General features: G+C 37.9%; 2 protein-coding genes across 2 annotated transcripts; both read right to left on the bottom strand.

The window, feature by feature from the left end:
• Window positions 1-11,056: 11,056 nt before the first annotated feature.
• LOC110936157 (glu S.griseus protease inhibitor) lies at window positions 11,057-11,595 on the bottom strand. Its single transcript, XM_022178505.2, has 2 exons — window positions 11,507-11,595; window positions 11,057-11,385 (listed from the first exon to the last, which is right to left on the bottom strand). Exons 1-2 carry the CDS (start codon window positions 11,547-11,549, stop codon window positions 11,189-11,191), a joined length of 240 nt encoding a protein of 79 aa, XP_022034197.1. The 5' UTR covers window positions 11,550-11,595; the 3' UTR covers window positions 11,057-11,188.
• A 4,444-nt stretch (window positions 11,596-16,039) lies between these two features.
• LOC110884641 lies at window positions 16,040-17,023 on the bottom strand. Its single transcript, XM_022132392.1, has one exon. The coding sequence runs from the start codon at window positions 17,021-17,023 to the stop codon at window positions 16,040-16,042; it is 984 nt and encodes a 327-aa protein (XP_021988084.1).
• Between the last annotated feature and the right edge of the window lie 2,431 nt (window positions 17,024-19,454).

The raw sequence follows: 19,454 nt of genomic DNA on the forward strand, positions 1-19,454 counted from the left end.
TATCGTTGCAAATGGATGTCGTTAGAGGCGGGGAGCAAAATAGATATAGGTTAAATAGATCAGGGAGCAAAATGACTATTTTTAAAGGTTTGGGGCAAAACCGTTAAAGTGACCAAATCACAAGGAGCAAAACGGAAGTTTACTCTTCAATTTCAAAACTGACAGTAATATTTTTAATTTTTACAAAAATATCCCCAAAAACTATATAAAACCCTCATTTTTAGACCAATTTTCTCACTTTTCATCTACCACAACTCATCTCTCTCTCATTTTTATAAACATCTTCCACTTTTATAAAATTATATTCTACCATCCCTTCAACAACCCGGACAACCCCAAAAACCCGAACAACCCGACCCAACCGAACATCCCGAATGTTTTCTCGGTTCCGGGATACTATCCGATGATAGAACCGAACCAATTCTCTCAATATTCCTCAAACGCCTTTGCTGCGTTCCAAAATGCACCGAACATTTTTGCTCAACCGCATCAAAGTCAAGCCCTACAACAATTGATGATGCGGGGTGCTTTTAATATCCAACCCTCTCAACCCGACGCAACTCTTTCAACCCGAACCGAACCCGACGCAACCCGAACGATCAAAGAAGATGGACGAGTTTATGACACAATTTAAAACGTGCACCGAGGTCACGGCCCAAAAGGCGAAGGCGAAGGAGCGGGCCATCGAAGAAAAGTCCCGCCTAGCGGGAGAAAAGTTACGTGTGGCGGGAGAAAAAATTTGATTGTCCGATGAAAAGATTCGGCTCAAGGAATGGGAAATAGTAACGATGGATGTTGATAATTATCCCGAGCCGAAACGTTCGACTTTGATAAAACTACAAAACGACATCATGAAGAAGCATCAAAGTGGTTGATTTTTTTTAAGTTTATTTTTTTAATTTATTAGGATTTTTTTAAGTTTATGTAATGTTTTTAATATTAATGAAAATAATTTCTTAATTTATTTGTTAAATGTTAAAAAAGTGGAAGATTAAAAAAATAAAAAATAAAAAAGTGATTGGGTAGGATCATCTAGAATCATCCTCCCATTTCCACTAAATTTGGAGAATGGATCATCCTTGAGAGGACTATGATGTGACGCCTAGGTGGCGGATCATCCTGCAAGGAAGGACGGGCACCATACCATGTAGCCTTATGTTCGTTGGTTAATATAAGTAATGGCACGTGACTTTAGTAAAAATTTAAATTAATTACTCCTTTTATGTTCGTTGGTGTCCTTTTAATTACTTTCGTTTATTTATCTCTCATTCCGAGCTAACAACCTTGAGTTTATAATTGGGTGGTTTGAACTAATAAATGAAATTTTTGAAAGTGAAGAGTTGCCGAAACACTTCAAAAGAACATTTATTTCACCTTTAGAAGTTAACTGTTAAAGGAAAGTAAAAAATTAAAATTTCGGGTGTGAAACAATTTAACGTGAGTATGTTACCATTAACTAAAGTAACTATGCTTGAACTAAAGTAATTATCATTGTGCTACTTCAAAACTTTATCTTAATTGTTTGTATTTCATCTTAACAAGAGGAGCCAACATCATAACAACAGGATGAGGGACCTAAATCTGTTGATACACGATTTGTGGACGCGACTCGACATAACGCGACTCGGCTTTGCAACGATATTCCTCCGTCGTGTGCAAGAAGACTTCAAGCGGGCCAAGAGAACAAAGGACTGTGAACTAGTCCTTGGGCTAAACAAATCGACCAATCAAGGCTTTGGGCTGAAGCATCTCGGCGAAACACAATTGGGCCCAAGCCCATACACGACGAAACAAGTGAGAAGTCGACGAAACAGAATGTTTCGTCGATATTGTTTCCCTTTCGTCCTCACTTGTTTCCATTTCTTCGATGTTGGTTTGATTCGCCGAGTTCAGTTCCGTTTCGTGGTGTCTGGTGCTATAAATAGACAGTCTCAACTCAGAACTAGATAGACACAAGAGAGAGAACACTAGAGAACTCAGAGAGCACAAACACACACACACGAGAGAACTTTGAGAGTTTACAGAATACATTTGTGTCCTTTTAATTGCTTTCGTTTATTTATCTCTCATTCCGAGCTAACAACCTTGAGTTTATAATTGGGTGGTTTGAACTAATAAATGAAATTTTTGAAAGTGAAGAGTTGCCGAAACACTTCAAAAGAAAATTTATTTCACCTTTAGAAGTTAATTGTTAAAGGAAAGTAAAAAATTAAAATTTCGGGTGAGAAACAATTTAACGTGCGCATGTTACCAATAACTAAAGTAACTATGCTTGAACTAAAGTAATTATCATTGTGCTATTCAAAACTTTATGGTAATTGTTTGTATTTCATCTTAACAAGAGGAGTCGACATCATAACAACAGGATGAAGGACCTAAACCGGATCTTGGTGTTTCTCTAGTCCCCCACCCACACCGATGCAGATTTGGGTAGCAACAATGCTAACTTGGGTTAGAGTTGTTTAGGTTATGTAATTTATAATTGCTAACTTTAGGTTCTGTGATCATCAAAAGACAAATTAAGAAAGAGCCCCCAATTTAACAATCAATAAATGAGGCGGTCATTGTGGTTTTACATCGCTTGTGGCCCTCGAAATAGTTGAACAACTGAATAATTCTAGGTACAAAAATATGACTTTAATTTTGTTGATGAACCACCTATCCATCCCAAATGTACTAAGTAAGCTTTGCTACATACAACCCCTTATAGCCTATATAGGCGAGCCGTTAAAATCTGCTTTCATCATCAATCGATGTTAAACAAGTCTTCTGATCCAAACTGAAGATGATAAGATCAGCAAAACCCGAATCAGATAAGGCATTAGTTAGTCATGATCTGTATATTTGGATCTAATGTCAAAGATATTAGCTGGTCCGATTCACGAGCAAATCAATCTTCACCAGATTTTTATGGCCAAATCTAATTTAACCCCTCCCGCTTAACGAACACCCAAATTTCAAGTAAAATACCGTAATTAACATGGAACATCTCAACACTTAACACAAACGGCTTCACTACATAACTATAGCTATGAAGCTCATATATTACAAATTTTATTTACCAATGCATTCATATGAGTTGGTTATCCAATTTTGATATGATATGCTTAGTGCACATGCAATGATACAAGATTCAGCCATGAACTCTTTCATGTATTAATTATCCAAATAGAAATCTACTTATTTGTTCTTACAACAAGAGAGTATTTAAAAGTTTGTTCCAATAATGTAAATATCTTAAAAGAAATTAAAAAGGAAGCTTGACTTACCTTGACAGTCAATTGACATTCTTGATTGTGCATTGAAGAACATAGAGAGAAATGGTATAAATAGAGTGTAGGATAGTTATATATGGATTCTTCTATCAACTATTGAAAGGTTACCCGTTGGGTGTCAGCCCAATGGCCACCAGCCCGCATTCTAACTTGGAGGTGGCGGGTTCGAGTCTTGCTGGTTCTCAATGCCCCTACGGTAGCGGATTTACCCCAGACTCAGGCTTGCTGGGTGAAGGTCTGCGAGGTGGGATCACCTCGGCGGTTGGGAGGACCGTGGGATATCCCACCTCCCCCCCAACTATTGAAAGGTTGAAGTTTTTCGAGATGCGAGAATTGTTGGGCGTCAAACATTTGGTGAGTTGGATTCACAATTAGAGTGGTGAACCGGTGATTGTTGGAACAATTATGGTTGAAGGAAAAAAGAAGATAATATCGAATAAAAGAATAACTCAAATTAGGTTCAAGTCGAATTAAAGATTATGCAAGTGTTTAAGTTTCCTAAGTTACAGGTTACGTACTTTTAAAGTTTAGCTTTTTGTTTTATGGTTTTGTTTTTTGTTATCGTATTAGATTATGATTGGCGGATATAATCTTATAGATATCAGCTGGTCCAATTTCAGTAGCAAATCAATCTCCACAAGATTTTGTGACCAAATCTAATTTGAACCCTTCCAACTCAATGAACACTGTGAAAGCACCGGATCGATGACGAACATCAAACATTGCACTTGATTCAAGACATGAAGAACAAAATATGATGAACAAGATAGAAAGAAGTAGAAGATGAACCCTTTATTATGAATCAGTCATCACATTACACAAACCAAAGGAGTATACATCATCTACAAGCTGGTTTAGATCACAAAGATCTAAACCTAGCTTTCTCTCACTAACACATAGTCTCCCTCTCTCTCTCTAGAATACACACACAGTGATGAAAATAGATGAGATCTCTTGTGAGAGTTGCACCAAGCACTCAAGAGTTCTTCTCGTTCGCCTCGTTGCCCTAATCCTATACAACACATATATATCGACTAGGGACAAAACTCAGACAAAACAATTTACACAAAAACCAAACCCCTGACCAAAGTTCTAGACCAAAACTTGGACAAATTGTCCAAGGATAAACCTTGGACTAAGTTCCAAGATATGTACAATAAAGACCCTAACAATTGGAAGGCATGCACTTTTCACCCAAACTGCATTAACAAACTCCCCCTTGATCAGTGCATGGTCTTCATGTAGTCTAGAATTCTTCATTATTGTTGACTTTAACTTGGACTTCTGCTTTGGTTGACGCAGAACTGATAAGCGACAGTTACCCGGCAGGAACTGCACTTATAGTCTCCCCCTTAACTGTTGCATCAGTTCTGTGTGGCATCGATAATCTTCAATCATCGGATACTGCTCTTACAGACTCCCCCTAAACTGATGATATCATGCCTGCTTTTAACTTTGGCTGAGATTTGATCTTTTCAGTGGAGCACAACGATCTTCAACCCTCCTAATTAAAGACTTGCTGACGATCACTTAAGGCCGCTTTGAGAAACCTGAAGAATCAAACATCAAACATTGTTGGTCCTCCCCCTCAATCTACTCCTGAATCAAGTTAACGCGAACCGACCTACAACCACATGTAAGAATATCGCTCGATACATTAATCTTCAAACCTAGCCAACAGCAGAAAGAAACATTGGATTTCCAATGCCTAGCCTTGAACACTTCCAATTTCGCAAAGACATGAAGCTCAGTTTGATAAGTTAATAACAAACTGAACTTTGTAAAAGTACATCCACCATCTTGATCAAAAGTCTTCAACCCTTCATGTATGATGTCATCTCGCCATGTATCCTCATGATCAATCTCCTATCTTCACAAATCCGCTAAATCCCCGATGGCTTTCATCTCCGACCTTCCCCTCAAATCAAGAAGCCCCAACTTATTTCGAGACCAGAACTAATCTTCTCTACTCCAACAAGCAACTTAATAAGGCTCAATCTTCAACTAGTCGTCAACCGAGAATTCAGCTTCATCACGTCAACAATTGATTAATAACATAAACACACGTGACAAAATTCAATCATACACTAGCTCTAACTTGCTTTATGTTATAAACACTTCGCCATCGGTAAGATTAACACTGAGTTAATCTCAAAGATAGTAAACATGAACTTGTTTCGATGTAGCACCACGAGCTTTTGGTTTACAAAGAAAACATAAATTTCAAAATTTTTACTCCCCCTTTTTCTTTGTAAACAATACAAAAATCCAAGCAAGTCTTATTGTCTTCACCTCCTCACTTGATCCGGACAACATAAGTACCCTTTAACTATTTAGTAATCCGAAACTGACTTCAAATTTCGGAATTACACAAAATTCTTACTCTTATTAATTATCTGGTACCCCCGGTAACCCAGCATAACTAGAAAAAAAAAAACTAGGAACATGCACAAATCGAAACCTCCGAACTACACAAACTTCTAAACTTAACTAAGTATCCGGTACCCCAGGTAACCCGGAATTCTATAAACATCGGAACTCGTAAAACCCGAAAGCTTTTGAAACCGCAGATCAGATTATCTGAACAGTATAGAATACAAACAAATTCGGAAAAAGCAAAGAAATTCCGAATATAACTCATAGATTCGGTTTTGAAAGTTGATTTTGAATAACTCGGAATCGAATTTTACCAAAACTCGGATCTGAATTTGACCAAAAACTTGGACCTGAATAGTTACTAAAACCCGGACCTGAATTTGAACCAAAACTCAGACCTGAATGAATTTACAGAACTCGGAACTGAACTTGACCAAAACTCGGATACGGTTAAAGAAACTCGGAATTGAACCGAAACTCGGAACTGATTAAAATTCATAACATTCAAGACTCGGACCTGTTTGCATGCAGAGAAAAACTCAGAACAGGTGTAAAATCGAAGATTACAAACTCGGAATATATCCACTATCATTAAAAACTCGGAACAAATCCAAGCAAAACCCGGACCTGCTAAACTGATTACTAAAATCCGGACCTGCCAAAAAAAGAAACTCGGACTCAAGAAAACTCGGATGAACTTTATATAAAACTTAAACTCGGACCAAGAAAAGAGACTTAAACTCGGATCAAATGAAGACAAGGAAAAAGCTCGGACTAAATATGGTAGTTAAAACTCAGACTCACATATAGTGATCAAAACTCGGACTCAATTGCAAGAAGCTCGGACCAAAAAGAGATTCACACAAACCTCGGAACCATGAAGGACTTTGCACAAAACTCGGACCCTTTAGCTAAAACTCGGAGTAAAAACTCGGACTGTTGAACATTAAAGCCAAAACTCAACATCAGACTTGTTAACACTAAACTCGGACATAAAACTCTGACATTGAAACTCTGACAGATGTAAAGAAAATGATCTAAAACTCGGACAAAATGATCTAAAACTCGGACATTGAAACTCTGACATTGAAAAGGCCAAACGTGTTAACCGGACATTGATAAAAACTCGGACTTTGAAAGTGTTAAAACTCGGAACAAAGAAACTCGGAATTACTTGAAAAACTCAGATTACCTAAATCCTTAGAAAACTCGGACAAGCTCCAGTAACTAGTCTCCGGACTATCTCCCGAGTGTGACTTCACACTGGTTCACAAAAAACCCCAGAAATACAAACACAGAGTTTTAAACTCAGACAATCTTTTTTTGGATCAAAACCCTAGATCTCCAAAAACCCAGCAGTTCTCTCCAACACAGCTCGAATATCTTCATATCTGAACCAAAATCTTCACGTCTTCAAGATGTTTGGCGGAAACAAACATCAAATCAAGAGCAATGGTGATTCAAAAGGCGGTTAGACCATTCTGAATCGGTAACCATTGCTCTGATACCACTGTGAAAGCACCGGATCGATGACGAACATCAAACATTGCACTTGATTCAAGACATGAAGAACAAAATATGATGAACAAGATAGAAAGAAGTAGAAGATGAACCCTTTATTATGAATCAGTCATCACAGATTACACAAACCAAAGGAGTATACATCATCTACAAGCTGGTTTAGATCACAAAGATCTAAACCAAGCTTTCTCTCACTAACACATAGTCTCCCTCTCTCTCTAGAATACACACACAGTGATGAAAATAGATGAGATCTCTTGTGAGAGTTGCACCAAGCACTTAAGAGTTCTTCTCGTTTGCCTCGTTGCCCTAATCCTATACAACACATATATATCGACTAGGGACAAAACTCAGACAAAACAATTTACACAAAAACCAAACCCCTGACCAAAGTTCTAGACCTAAACTTGGACAAATTGTCCAAGGATAAACCTTGAACTAAGTTCCAAGATATGTACAATAAAGACCCTAACAATTGGAAGGCATGCACTTTCACCCAAAGTGCATTAACAAACTCCCCCTTATCAGTGCATGGTCTTCATGTAGTCTAGAATTCTTCATTATCATTGACTTTAACTTGGACTTCTGCTTTGGTTGACGCAGAACTGATAAGCGACAGTTACCCGGCAGGAACTGCACTTATAGTCTCCCCCTTAACTGTTGCATCAGTTCTGTGTGGCATCGATAATCTTCAATCATCGGATAATGCTCTTACAGACTCCCCCTTAACTGATGATATCATGCCTGCTTTTAACTTTGGCGGAGACTTGATCTTTTCAGTGGAGCACAACGATCTTCAACCCTCCTAATTAAAGACTTGCTGACGATCACTTAAGGCCGCTTTGAGAAACCTGAAGAATCCAACATCAAACATTGTTGATCCTCCCCCTCAATCTACTCCTGAATCAAGTTAACGCGAACCGACCTACAACCACATGTAAGAATATCGCTCGATACATTAATCTTCAAACCTAGCCAACAGCAGAAAGAAACATTGGATTTCCAATGCCTAGCCTTGAACACTTCCAATTTCGCAAAGACATGAAGCTCAGTTCGATAAGTTAATAACAAACTGAACTTTGTAAAAGTACATCCACCATCTTGATCAAAAGTCTTCAACCCTTCATGTATGATGTCATCTCGCCATGTATCCTCATGATCAATCTCCTATCTTCACAAATCCGCTAAATCCCCGATGGCTTTCATCTCCGACCTTCCCCTCAAATCAAGAAGCCTCAACTTATTTCGAGACCAGAACTAATCTTCTCTACTCTAACAAGCAACTTAATAAGGCTCAATCTTCAACTAGTCGTCAACCGAGAATTCAGCTTCATCACGTCAACACTTGATTAATAACATAAACACACGTGACAAAATTCAATCATACACTAGCTCTAACTTGCTTCATGTTATAAACACTTCGCCATCGGTAAGATTAACACTGAGTTAATCTCAAAGATAGTAAACATGAACTTGTTTCGATGTAGCACCACGAGCTTTTGGTTTACAAAGAAAACAGAAATTTCAAAATTTTTACTCCCCTTTTTTCTTTGTAAACAATACAAAAATCCAACCAAGTCTTATTCTCTTCACCTCCTTACTTGATCCGGACAACATAAGTACCCTTTAACTATTCAGTAATCCGAAACTGACTTCAAATTTCCGAATTACACAAAATTCTTACTCTTATTAATTATCTGGTACCCCCGGTAACCCAGCATAACTAGAAAAAAAAAACAAGGAACATGCACAAATCGAAACCTCCGAACTACACAAACTTCTAAACTTAACTAAATATCCGGTACCCCAGGTAACCCGGAATTCTAGAAAGTTCGGAACTCGTAAAACCCGAAAGCTTTTGAAACCGCAGATCAGATTATCTGAACAGTATAGAATACAAACAAATTCGAAAAAAGCAAAGAAATTCCGAATATAACTCATAGATTCAGTTTTGAAATTTGATTTTGAATAACTCGGAACCGAATTTTACCAAAACTCGGATCTGAATTTGACCAAAAACTTGGACCTGAATAGTTACTAAAACCCGGACCTGAATTTGAACCAAAACTCAGACCTGAATGAATTTACAGAACTCGGAACTGAACTTGACCAAAACTCGAATACGGTTAAAGAAACTAGGAATTGAACAGAAACTCGGAACTGATTAAAATTCATAACATTCAAGACTCGGACCTGTTTGCATGCAGAGAAAAACTCAGAACATGTGTAAAATCGAAGATTACAAACTCGGAATATATCCACTATCATTAAAAACTCGGAACAAATCCAAGCAAAACCCGGACCTGCTAAACTGATTACTAAAATCCGGACCTGCCAAAAAAAAACTCGGAATCAAGAAAACTCGGATGAACTTTATATAAAAACTTAAACTCGGACCAAAAAAAGAGACTTAAACTCGGATCAAATGAAGACAAGGAAAAAGCTCGGACTAAATATGGTAGTTAAAACTCAGACTCACATATAGTGATCAAAACTCGGACTCAATTGCAAGAAGCTCGGACCAAAAAGAGATTCACACAAACCTCGGAACCATGAAGAACTTTGCACAAAACTCGGACCCTTTAGCTAAAACTCGGAGTAAAAACTCGGACTGTTGAACATTAAAGCCAAAACTCAACATCAGACTTGTTAACACTAAACTCGGACATAAAACTCTGACATTGAAACTCTGACAGATGTAAAGAAAATGATCTAAAACTCGGACAAAATGATCTAAAACTCGGACATTGAAACTCTGACATTGAAAAGGCCAAACGTGTTAACCGGACATTGATAAAAACTCGGACTTTGAAAGTGTTAAAACTCGGAACAAAGAAACTCGGACTTACTTGAAAAACTCGGATTACCTAAATCCTTAGAAAACTCGGACAAGCTCCAGTAACTAGTCTCCGGACTATCTCCCGAGTGTGACTTCACACTGGTTCACCAAAAACCCCAGAAATACAAACACAGAGTTTTAAACTCAGAGAATCCTTTTTTGGATCAAAACCCTAGATCTCCAAAAACCCAACAGTTCTCTCCAACACAGCTCGAATGTCTTCATATCTGGACCAAAATCTTCACGTCTTCAAGATGTTTGGCGGAAACAAACATCAAATCAAGAGCAATGGTGATTCAGAAGGCGGTTAGACCATTCTGAATCGGTAACCATGCTCTGATACCACTGTGAAAGCACCGGATCGATGACGAACATCAAACATTGCACTTGATTCAAGACATGAAGAACAAAATATGATGAACAAGATAGAAAGAAGTAGAAGATGAACCCTTTATTATGAATCAGTCATCACAGATTACACAAACCAAAGGAGTATACATCATCTACAAGCTGGTTTAGATCACAAAGATCTAAACCTAGCTTTCTGTCACTAACACATAGTCTCCCTCTCTATCTAGAATACACACACAGTGATGAAAATAGATGGGATCTCTTGTGAGAGGTGCACCAAGCACTCAAGGTTGTTGTTTTTCCGTGTCTTCCCTAATCCTATACAACACATATATATAGACTAGGGACTAAAGCTCGGACAAACCAATCTACACTAAGACCAAACCCCTGACCAAAGTTCTAGACCAAAACTTGGACAAATTGACCAAGGATAAACCTTGGACTAAGTTCCAAGATATGTACAATAAAGACCCTAACAATTGGAAGGCATGCACTTTTCACCCAAAGTGCATTAACAAACCCCCCCTTATCAGTGCATGGTCTTCATGTAGTCTAGAATTCTTCATTATCGTTGACTTTAACTTGGACTTCTGCTTTGGTTGACGCAGAACTGATAAGCGACAGTTACCCGGCAGGAACTGCACTTATAAACACCCAAATATCATGTAAAATATGGTAATTAACACCGAACATCTTAACACAAACAGCTTCACTATATGTTACACATCTTATTTATTAATGCATTGGTACATCATGTATATATTTATCCAATTACAATATATATGGTGACTGCACCTCCTAGTCCCTAGCTCAATCGACACTGAGCTTAGCCAATGAAAGGACGTCGAACGACCACCCCATTAGAGTTCACCCACACCCACACACGGTCACATCGAAAATCTGTTATGACTGAATCCCTTCCCTCCACTACCACAATAGCATCAACCCGAGGATTCTCTTCCTCAATCCTAGTTGCCGCTGCTTCTCCCCTTGCCCCAACAAGCTCGGGCCACGAACTCTTTCCTGTATTAGTTATCAAGATAGAAACTTGTTTATTGGTTCGTCCAACAGGGATTGACAAAATGTTTGTTCCAATGATGTGAAGTAAAATAACCTAAGAAGTTAAAAAAGAAGCTGGATTTACCTTGACAATCTGTTGACATTCTTGCTTGTTTATTGAAGAACATGGAGAGAAAGGGTATATATAGAGTTAAGAGTGCACATTTACGTTACGGAATCTTCTTTCAACTGTTATCTTTTTCAAATGTTCCCATTTTGGTTTGCAAAAGTAGAATAGTCTTTGATGAAAAAATCAAACTTGCTATTTCTGTTGTTGACTTTCTACATTTAAAAATTAAGACAAATTGACCAATTCATTTCGTGACATTATGAATTAGAGCATGTCTTTAATCATTATATCATAAAAGTTTGCTTTTTAATTATAACATTTCAGATATAGGTATGGATGAACGATCATGGTTAAAAAAGAGTACAACTTTTTTTGAGTTATCATTCAACATTTATTGAGAGTTGCATTCAGTTTTCTTCTTTATCTTGAGATTAGGTTTATAGAAAGATTTAGAGTTTTTTTGCATGTAGAAAGTATAATTACAATTATATATGTAATATACACATCATAGACAATATTTTTTTTTCAAAATTCCTTTATCAGCAATATCACAATTGATAAAGATATTTGTGTTAATATAATGCCAAACTACATTTTCGAAAAATTAAGTATTGATGATTTTTCTCCGCTTCAAATACCCATTTTTGTATCTAATCGGAAAGTAATAAAATCAATAAGGGTAGTTCAGGATGTCTTGGTCCAAACCAATCAAATGGTAATCCCAACTGACTTTGTCATCCTTGATGACGCTCCTCTAATGTTGGGACGACCTTTTGTAAAAACCCACGAAGCTTTGAAAAATTGGAAGTACAACAATCTATCTATTCAATTAGGGGTATTTAAAAAGAGTGTCGATCTCGAGCGTTCAATGAAATATCCATTCGGCAATGATGACCCCCTAATTGAAGATGAAGATGAACCATCCGATACAAGAGAAGAAATTGACTACTTTGTTGAAGAAGAGGTCGCCATAGAACAAACCTTTGTGGTTCTTGATCAAAATGAGCAACCAAATAAGGAGTCTCCTAAAGACCCATCTCTTGAGCTCAAGGAACTTACAAAAGGTTTGGAATATGCTTTTCTAGACAAAGATGATAAATCACCTGTAATTATTTCGTCAAAATTAACTAGTTTAGAAAAAAGAAAAATTAATTACACTTTTGAAAAAAACACAAAAACGCGATCGCTTGGAAGCTTGTAGATATTAAAGGAATAAGTCCTTCCATGTGTACACACAAAATTTGAATGAATGATGAAAAATACCAAAAAGATTTTAGGTTTGTTTTAATATAAACTTTATAAAATCCAAAAATATTTTGCTTCTAGTTTATTTTTGATTGACCGATGTTGGAACTCGAGTCTATCCTACCTAAAATCCTGATCGAAAAGCCGGAAAACAATTGCATCTTCATAAATGTTCGAAGTTAACAAGTTTTGAAAGTTAAAGGATTAAAATTGATCATGTTCTAAACTTTCAAACTGTTGTCGGTCGGTGGTTGATTGAAATATGGTCACACATGTGTCGTTTGTTTATGGAAACTATATTCCAAGCGGTTGTTCTCATTATGCGTTTAGATTTCTTGCATGTGCAGATGCTAAAGGCGAGGAGAACATGTTCGATAACAAGCTTCGGAATGAAGACACGACATGAAGGCACTCAAAAGACAATGATGATAGAGTTGCCGCTGACCCTTCATCAACACCACAAGGATCTGAAGAATTAATGATCAAATGATTCATGAGCATGACTCAAAGGAGAGTTCACTCTAAGGGGGAGTTTGTTAACACACTTCCTAAATGAAAAGGGAGTTTGTTGATATACTTTCTTCTTACGACGCATGAAGACTTTGAAGATCCTCCGACATGAAAGACATAGAAGACGAACCAGCATAGAAGACGAACCATCACGAGTAGCGTCCAAGGGGGAGTTTGTTGATACACTTTGTGTGGACGCGACTCGGCTCGGTTCGACTCGGCTCGGTCGACTTGGTTTCGACACGGTTAGGTCCGGCTCAAGCCCGACGTCATGACATTCCTTCGTCGTGCGCCCCAGAGTTCGACACGCGAAGCATGGAGAGCCGCGGACAAGTCCCAGGTGACACATCACCATGACATCATCACTGTGATGTCATGATGATGTCATTATGTTGAAAAAGCATGCAAATTCACAATCTGTTGTACATGGTCGACGAAACATAATGTATTTCGTCGGCTAGGGTGTTTCGCCGTGGGCTGTCCCTGTTTCGTCGCCTGTTGGGCTTCTTCAGGCCCAATCTCTGGCCCAAAAGTTGTTTCGCGGAGTTATTTATGTTTCGTCATTGTATGTGTCTGTGTCTAGTATAAATACCCCTCATTTATTTCTGTGTGAAAGAGATGAGCACAGAGAGACTTAGTGAGAGTCCTTTAAAACATTTTTTGTATATGTTTGTGTTTGTACTCATCCCTAATCAATAGATATTGAATCTTTTGGTTACTCGTGCTCTTATTTTACACTTTGTTTGGTTTGCACCGTCACGGGGATTCCGCACCCGTTACTGTGTTTGTGATAAACAAGGATAGGTTCACGTTATCGATCCACCGGAAAAACAGGACCTACACTATTGCAACTGGTTATACTACAAAAATTGTTGTTATAACTTGTTTATTCGTTAAAAGATAGCATATGATTTTGCTTTTATCGTGTGTTCTCCCTATCATAGTGTCGGGCTTTTGTCAAAATACAGCAGTATATGAAGCATAAACGAAAGTTCTTATGGAAAATCTAAGGTCTTCCTCTGTGAAATTTCGAGTATGTTGTATGTTTTTACCCTGATCATTTTTCTATTAAATGTTAGCCAATTTGTCCCACGTTTTAGGAAAACTTACTCTAATAATCATATTGACATGATTTTTTCTCGATATATAGACATGTAATTTAGCCTTCATCAAAGTAGTCACTCTCAAATATCAAAAGTTGTTGCATCAACAATTTGTTGGTTGAGACGTCTTGTATCCACTTTTGGCAAGATGGTTAAGATGGCTAGATATTTAGGCTACGCTTTCTGTGAATCAGTTCAGGTGTCTAAATGCCTACACTTTTTTGCGAAGTGGCAGAAATGGCGAAGCGTGCACTTTTGGTGAAAGTGCCAGCTAAGACAACGCCTTTGGAGGCTTAGCACCCGCTTTTGGGTGCTCGCTAGGCTGAATTTAACCCACATGTTTTAGATACGACTAAATTTCCATGTCTATTATGAAAATTTTTTGGTCAAAACATGTCTATCTTAAAAAATCTACATATAGAAAGTCAACAAATACACCACACTATAAAGCATATTTGACCTTTTCAACTAATGACGGTTATCCTTTTGCCAACCCAAGTGGAAAATTTGAAAAAACACAACGCTGAAAGCACAATACGTTACTCAATGTACAACCTATACTCTATATAACCCCATATGCTCCATGTTATTAATGCACAATCAAGAATGTCATCATTGTTGGCCCCAAAATGGATCTTGATCTCTAGAACGTGATAAACAAACTTGTATAACTTGAATAATAATCGAAATACAATCTGAATGTGTGTATATGTACAACTGATTTCGAATGAGAGTGTGTATATTACAAATGAAATCAAATGACCCCTATTTATAGTTTTCCAATGGGTACGAGTGAAGAGTTGTGTCTCTTTGCGAATAAATGCGTCCCTTGAATGTGTGGCTGTGATTAATCGTGAAGAGACATGTTGTTTCTTGTCCATACATTCCAACCGGTGCCTCCTTCCTTTCTTTTGCCTTGTACCGATCGGAATAGGTGTGAGAGAGGGACACACCCTTTCGGTAAGGGTGGTGGTTACAATGTTTCCTTTTGACAACTTCAGACCTTGTACTTTGTAACCGCCATCTAAATAACTATTAACTATATACACAATAACCCTTGTACTTAAGGATGTGTAGAGATTAAGGATTTCATTCACCCCCCTAATCTTGAACATCCTTAAGTTGTAGATCTTGAACTCCGAGTAGCTTTATCATCTCGAGTCTCCTCGGTATCTAACATTTCACATGGATCTTTTATTCTCGAACTTTGCTTCTCACAAACTTGCTTCTCACTAACCATGTTCTTCACGAACCTTGCTTCACACGAATACTTTGCTTCACACTTGCCTTGACCACACTTGATTTGTATCACATGAACCTCTTTTCTTGTGTAGTTGTCTCAACACGAACTTCACCCGGTCTTGATTAACTTGCCTACTCTCATATCACATGACTTGCATCCATCTCGCATAGATTTTGGATAATCTAACTCACTTAGATTTTTCTTGCGGTTGTATCACACAATAATCCTTCTTCTGACCCAGTCACAGGATACGCGCGTCTTCTCCTTGATTTATCTTCTTCACGGTTGTCTCTCACAACGAGTTCTTCATTATTGATTGCTTCCCTCAAGGATTCTTCGCTTTGATCCGATCCACTCACTGGACTGTTTTATCATACCTTTCACAGGTTATCTCCGCATCACACGGTTCTTCCCCTTGATCGTATCACACGACCAAGTTTCACGTTTCTATTTCTCTTCAGCGTCTAGGCACATCAGAAGTGCCGGTTCATCATCATCTTCTTCTATTTCGACCAATAGTGTCTCACTTTCTTTGGTTTTCTTGGTTGGGCATTCATAGGCATAGTGCCCAAGTTTCTCACATCTGTAGCAAGTGATTTTCGACTTATCTCTCATAGTCGGTGTCTCTTGCTTGCTATCATCACTTTGTGGTTTGTCGGTTCCTTCCGACTCGTAAGAGGTGTGCCTTTCACCCCTATGTTGATAATTTCCTCTCCCTCGGCCTCGTGACGGACGGAATCTCCCTCGTCCATGATTTCCAACATGTTGTCCATGACCCGCATACTTGAGTTCTTCTAGATTGTTCACGGGGCTTTCTTTTTTCTTCAACTTTAACCTTTCTTCATACGTTTTTAATCTTCCGACTGCTTCTTCTAGCGTCATAGTTTCTAGATCGGAGTATTGTTCCATGGAGGCAACGATTTGAGTAAACTTATCCGGTACACCATTTAGGAGTTTGCGTACTAGAGTCGGTTGACTCAATGTCGTTCCTACTTCAGTTGCTCGGGTAACGATACTATTAATCTTTGCGGTAAACGAATCAATAGTGTCGTCATCCTTCATTTGCAATAATTCAAATTCTGATAATAGAGTGTGCATACGTGCCTTTTGTACCCGATCAACACCAACGTGTCTAACCTTTAGATTATCCCAGATTTCTTTTGCGGTCTTACAACTTGCAACTTGCAATACAACATCTTCTGGTATTGCTTGAAACAAATATGCAATTGCAGACTTATCTTTCTTAGTGTCTACCGTTGCATTTTCTGCCGGTTCAATTGTTTCCCATAAACCATTCGCTTCGAGAATCGTTTTGATACGAATAGCCCAAACCGTATAGTTTGTTGGTTTCAGAATTGGACACCGAAACTGGGAAAGAGAGTTTCCTTCCTTCTGTATTATTATTGGATTTTGTCCGGATGTTCCTGACATGACTTCTTGCCGAACAATCTTCAGTTTTACTAAACTTTTACTTTCTTGGTTTCAATAAATCTCAAACCCACGATTAACAATCAAACAATCAACAATCTAATTCGCACTAAACCCCGGAATCAACAATCCTAGATTCCTAACCAATAACCCGGTTCAACCGTATCACCCTAGAACCGAACTCTTAGACAAAATTCTGAATTTGAAACTTGCGAATTTAAAACGAAATTGAAACCTGATCGCGAATTCCTTGCGATGCCTTGTGATTCCCACGCCGCCTGATGCTCTGATACCAATTGTTGGCCCCAAAATGGATCTTGATCTCTAGAACGTGATAAACAAACTTGTATAACTTGAATAATAATCGAAATACAATCTGAATGTGTGTATATGTACAACTGATTTCGAATGAGAGTGTGTATATTACAAATGAAATCAAATGACCCCTATTTATAGTTTTCCAATGGGTACGAGTGAAGAGTTGTGTCTCTTTGCGAATAGATGCGTCCCTTGAATGTGTGGCTATGATTAATCGTGAAGAGACATGTAGTTTCTTGTCCATACATTCCAACCGGTGCCTCCTTCCTTTCTTTTGCCTTGTACCGATCGGAATAGGTGTGAGAGAGGGACACACCCTTTCGGTAAGGGTGGTGGTTACAATGTTTCCTTTTGACAACTCCAGACCTTGTACTTTGCAACCGCCATCTAAATAACTATTAACTATATACACAATAACCCTTGTACTTAAGGATGTGTAGAGGTTAAGGATTTCAATCATCAGGCTGTAAAGGTAATCTAATTGCTCTCTTCTAACTTCTTTAAGTTATTTTATATGATTTCATGAATAAAGTTTGTGCTTGGATGATTAATACAGGAAAGGATTCATGGCCCGAGCTTGTTGGGGCAAAAGGAGAAGCGGCAGCGGCTACAATTGAGAAAGAGAATCCACTGGTCAATGCTATCGTGATATTGGAGGGAACCCCGACCCCTAGGGACTTCAGGTGCGACCGTGTGTGGGTGTGGGTGAATGATAAGGGAGTGGTGACTCGAACGCCTATCATTACTTGACTGAGCTAAAGGCTAGCTAATAAAGCATGATCGTCATATCAAAACTTTATAAATAAACATATATGGCGAGTATTCCTTATATATTTTATGACTACTGTTGTTCAGGCTTTGTGGTGTTGTTTCTTGGCTACAAGTTCTAATAAAAGGCTGGTATGTCACTATTACAGATTTCAAAAATCAAACAAGTTCCAATAAAAGATAAAATCAAAGAAACAAAAGTTTGGAATCAACCAGAAAACCTAAGTCTTAAGTTATCCAATTACTGAAAATAAATGATAACCAAAAGCTTAAAACTCTTGATCATTACCACCCTGATTATCAGAATTATCCTTATCCTGTTCGTTTCCCCTAGATCACCATCACCTTGTTGCCTACTCTACGCACACAAACCACTGTCGCTAGTGTTACTATTCGATTCAAGATGAACCAATCTCCAAGATAGAAGCCTTTCCTAGTAGGTGAACACTTCCAAAAAACAAAGTATAGAACAAGAAATTTTATACCAATTTTTATGCTCTTCATTACTAAAATGCAAAACCTTTAAATATGCATACAAACAAGCAACAAAATAAGAAGAAATACGTGGATCATGCACTAAAAAAATGGAAACGTGGACCTAATGACTAATGTAATTGCTACCCATGAACATGACTTTAAACAAACTAACAACTAAATAGAACATGATGATGACTAATGTAATTGCTAACCGCCTAATAATTACAATTCTCTTATCTACACTCTTCTCATTACAAAAAAATCTGGACAATTTCCGACAACGATTTTTTGATTTTTTTTTTAATAAACGATTGATTTAGATATTATACTAAGAGTTTTGATTCGGTTTACATCTCAAATATGTGTGCTTCACGTATAACTTTGTGTTTTATGTTTCCTTTGGTTTTTGGTATGTATTTGTGTATTTGATAACATTATTTTCCTTTGATTTAATAACTATTCTTGTTTTCAAATTGGGTAAATTACAAAACCACCCATTTACCAAAACCACTTTCAAAACTAGTCTCCTTTTGCGTCATTGGAGCGATACATCATGCACGGGATGCGTCTTTGGAGAAATTTCAAAAGCTGAAGCGTCCGACGAAATTTCAGACGTCTCCGGCGAGATTTCAGATATCTCGCCCTTCTTGGGTTGTTCGCGCGAGCTATCTATCTCACTCAAACGCGACCAATTTCCCAAACGCATATATTCCAAATCACAACACAGCCTCCTGCTATATATCTCACTCACTTCCTGTCTCTTCTTTCACTGTTCAAAGCTATTCTAAGTTTGAACAAATATCTCATACATCTGTACTCCATTCAATGGACTTTTATCATCACCACCATCAACGCTCACAATCACTTCTTC

The sequence above is a fragment of the Helianthus annuus genome, chromosome 1, assembly GCF_002127325.2.
Source record: "Helianthus annuus cultivar XRQ/B chromosome 1, HanXRQr2.0-SUNRISE, whole genome shotgun sequence".
Classification (NCBI taxonomy): Eukaryota; Viridiplantae; Streptophyta; class Magnoliopsida; order Asterales; family Asteraceae; genus Helianthus; species Helianthus annuus.

Excerpts from the sequence above, each read along its gene's own strand:
- LOC110936157 (XM_022178505.2), bottom strand. The coding sequence starts at position 11,549 with ATGTTCTTCAATAAACAAGCAAGAATGTCAACAGATTGTCAAG. Across the intron at positions 11,386-11,506 it reads AATGTCAACAGATTGTCAAG|GAAAGAGTTCGTGGCCCGAG; the intron begins GTAAATCCAGCT and ends TAACTAATACAG.
- LOC110884641 (XM_022132392.1), bottom strand. The coding sequence starts at position 17,023 with ATGTCAGGAACATCCGGACAAAATCCAATAATAATACAGAAGGAAGGA.